General features: G+C 45.9%; 1 protein-coding gene across 1 annotated transcript in view; it reads left to right on the top strand.

The window, feature by feature from the left end:
* The first annotated feature begins 516 nt into the window (after positions 1 to 516).
* Positions 517 to 3,313, top strand: part of ap1s3a (adaptor related protein complex 1 subunit sigma 3a) — a 4,629-nt gene continuing 1,832 nt past the window's right edge. The window contains exons 1-3 of the mRNA XM_008301870.1: positions 517 to 635; positions 1,501 to 1,679; positions 2,255 to 2,363. Coding sequence (XP_008300092.1) covers positions 633 to 635; positions 1,501 to 1,679; positions 2,255 to 2,363 — 291 coding nt within the window. The 5' untranslated portion in view covers positions 517 to 632. The remainder of the gene's footprint in view (positions 636 to 1,500; positions 1,680 to 2,254; positions 2,364 to 3,313) is intronic.

Here is a 3,313-nt window from a genome sequence, read left to right as displayed (position 1 = left end):
CATTTGGATATGTTAGCAGAGCATCTCGTAAAGTTGTAACACAGGAATTTGTTTTATTATTGTGAGAAATCAACAGGAGAAGTCACATCAGTAGTTTGACGTATTAAATCATGCTCATAATTGATTTGTGCCATATCTTAACTTTCATTTCGTGATTTTGATTCAGTTACATGAAAATTCAACTTTTTATCTCATAAATTTGATTTAAAACAAACATTTGTATTGAAAACGCAGAGAAATAAATCTACTACATCATAAACTAAATTAATAGTTTATTATTTCCACCCGTTTTGCAGCATCCCAGCATGCAGCTGACCGCCAGCAGAGCCTCCACCTCACTCCACATGTCCTCTCCGCTACCTGGACTGTCTCAGCCCGCCACCCTCCCCGTCTCACCTGTGTGACACCTCCTCGCTCCTCAGCAGCCAATCAGCGGCCGGAGCGCGGCAGGGCGCGGCTCTGACTGGAGAAGGTGTGAGCGCACTGATTTCTGGGAAGATCAACGATGTCACCGCATCTCAGCGCGCACAAGAAGGAGGAAGGACAGGGCGCGGTGGGACTTCAGGGGGCAGGGTTCCTTTAAGGCCAGAGGCGTCGGTTCGGACGGCTGCTGTCGGACCTGCTGCTCCAAGATGGTGAGTTTCACAGCTGACTGGTTCTGACAAGGTGCGTCCTGCAGCTGTAGGCAAGGAAGCACACGTCCTGTTTATCACTCTGCTGGAGCTGCTCAGTTCAAACCAGTGAACAGTCTGCTGGTGGATGTTGTTTATTCTTTTTTATATCTGCAGATGAATTTCCTGTAAGAACATCTTTGATCACACGTCATGTATTTGTGGAATTTCCTTTTCATGTAGAACTACTCAGCAGTGTGTGATTCAGCTCTGTGATCCATCTCCTCATGTCAGGATGACGAAGCTTTACGTGCAGTGTAGCAACAATGACAGCTCTGAAAAGCAAATGAATGCAAATCTGTGTGATGGATTGGCTCCCTTGATATTTCTTGACACAATAAACATCAGCTATCACAGAAAATCACTGAACTGAAGTCCACGAAAGAGAAACGTTCTTCCACTCTTTCCTCCACCCGTCCTGTGTTACGGCGTTGCAGGAGTATCAGTGTTGCTTCCAGCTGCACCTCAGGGCAAAGAGCTTCTCATTAATTGCTGTTGCACAACACAAACACCATGTTTACTGCCTTATTGCACTCAAAGGTGATTTAGATGTGTTGTATTTCCCAGGGGAGCTTCACTCACATTAGTAGTTGTGAAATCTAATTGCAGTTTGTTGCAACTGAGCCTGCAGACAGAGCGAGTGTTGCTGTGTTTGGACATGCATGTGTCTCCGGCTGCACATGAGCCACTACAGCTGTTTGTTCATAACGTGCTCCTCCTGTTTGCTTCGTCTACACTCTGCAGTTCTGCACATGCACATGATGCAACACAAACAAAAACAGAAGTCCTAAAGTTTAGCGGCGTCATTGCTTCCTGCTCTTTTCTCCAGATACGCTTCTTGCTGCTGTTCAGTCGGCAGGGGAAGCTGCGGCTGCAGAAATGGTTCACGCCGTTGTCGGACCGGGAGAAGAAGAAGGTGATCCGGGACATGACAACGCTGGTGTTGCCTCGTCCGCCACGTTCAAGCAACTTTCTGCAGTGGAGGGACCTCAAGATCGTTTACAAGAGGTGACCGTGAAAGACAGCGTTTAATGGTTAACTTGGGTGTTCTCTTTGCTCGTGCTGTAAAACACACAGACACACCTTCCTCAACAACGGGCTGACCAGACCCAGGTAGGGTTATGGTGAAGATAAACACAGAGCGTGACCTACATCAGTGACTTGTAGTAATGGTGCAACTCACATGTGGGCTCCTCTGCTGGCCTTTAGTCATAGTGACAAGCTGGAGGTGCTGGATGTGAATGAAATGAACAGGAACGCCTCACGTTTTAATGCAAGCCGACCCAGCAACACGTTACAGTACAATAAGAGCAACAGGTGGGACCTTTATGCAGCTTTTAGTGAATCTGTTCAGTCCTGGACAGCATGAGTGGAAAAGTTCTTAGAATTACATCTGAACATTGATCTTCTTGATCTTCAGAGCAGCACTTTACCAACAGGTTTATTCTCTTTGGACTAATTTTACTCCAAGACGCTGCACACAGACATTCAGATGTAAGAACTCCTTCTCCTGAGTGGTAGTCCTGGTTTCTCGACAACGTTGCGGCAACCATTTCTGCAACCTTTCTCCTCTTCACCTGCAGGTACGCCAGCCTGTATTTCTGTGTTGGTCTGGAGGAACAGGACAATGAGCTGCTTGCCCTCGAAGTGCTGCACAGATACGTCGAGTTGTTGGATAAATACTTTGGCAACGTGAGTAGAGCCGGATGTCGTAACTCACAGCTTGTTAACAGACTGTTTTAATTGTCATCTGGGTTTGTTTGGGTTTTTTTTGGAGCTGCGCCCACACACAGGTGTTCTCAGCTATTCTGGCTAATTGGACCTCTGCTCAGGCCCGCTTTGGTTGGCGTTTAGTGAGCTCACCAAACTTTTTGTGCACCGTAGCGATGTCAGCCATTTGTTGAGCATCGTGTTACAAATTCAGTTTAGTAGATCAATCTGTACATGCATTATTAATGCATTCCTCTGCCATGCACAGTCAGACCGATGTTAGGACCGTCTGTGATCTGGGTCACGGACTCATCCTGTCCAGTAGAAGTTAAAACTAAGGGTCACTGGAGCTGGAATGATGTTTTTCCACCACTGACACAAGAAGCTTCACAGTTAAGAAATGACAACAAAAAAAGAAATTCCTGACAGATGTAGAAGCTGGATGGGTTTACTGTGTAGAAGCTCTGGAGTGTCTGTGATCCTGCAGGTCAGACTTTACTTCACATCATGCTGTGTGTCAATCATAAGCAGGATATAAACATTTCATACAAGCTTGGAAATGGTTCAATATCGTATGTTGTAGTTGAAGGCAGATAGAGGCGCGTTTTAAAGTGTTTGGTTGCTTACAGTATAATATCACAGCTGTGTTTTACGACGTCGCCATCAATGAACTGTTTGTTTAACAGCCTCCACTTGTGAAGAACTTCACATCATAAACCATGAAATGCTCACATAGTGCTTATTGTGAATAGAGGGACAGAGAGTGTGTGAACATTGAACAGTAGCCAAACTTAATACCTTGTTAGATTTAGCCTAAATCCATCCATCCATCATCTCTACACCTTAATCCTCATGAGGGTCATGGGGGGCGGAGCCTATCCCAGCTGACTCAGGGTGAAGGCAGGTTCACCTGGACAGGTAACCAGTCTATC

Source organism: Stegastes partitus, unplaced genomic scaffold, assembly GCF_000690725.1.
Source record: "Stegastes partitus isolate 25-593 unplaced genomic scaffold, Stegastes_partitus-1.0.2 Scaffold1723, whole genome shotgun sequence".
Taxonomy (NCBI): Eukaryota; Metazoa; Chordata; class Actinopteri; family Pomacentridae; genus Stegastes; species Stegastes partitus.
The sequence above is the reverse complement of the archived record's forward strand: the minus strand, read 5'-3'. Positions and strand labels throughout refer to the sequence as shown.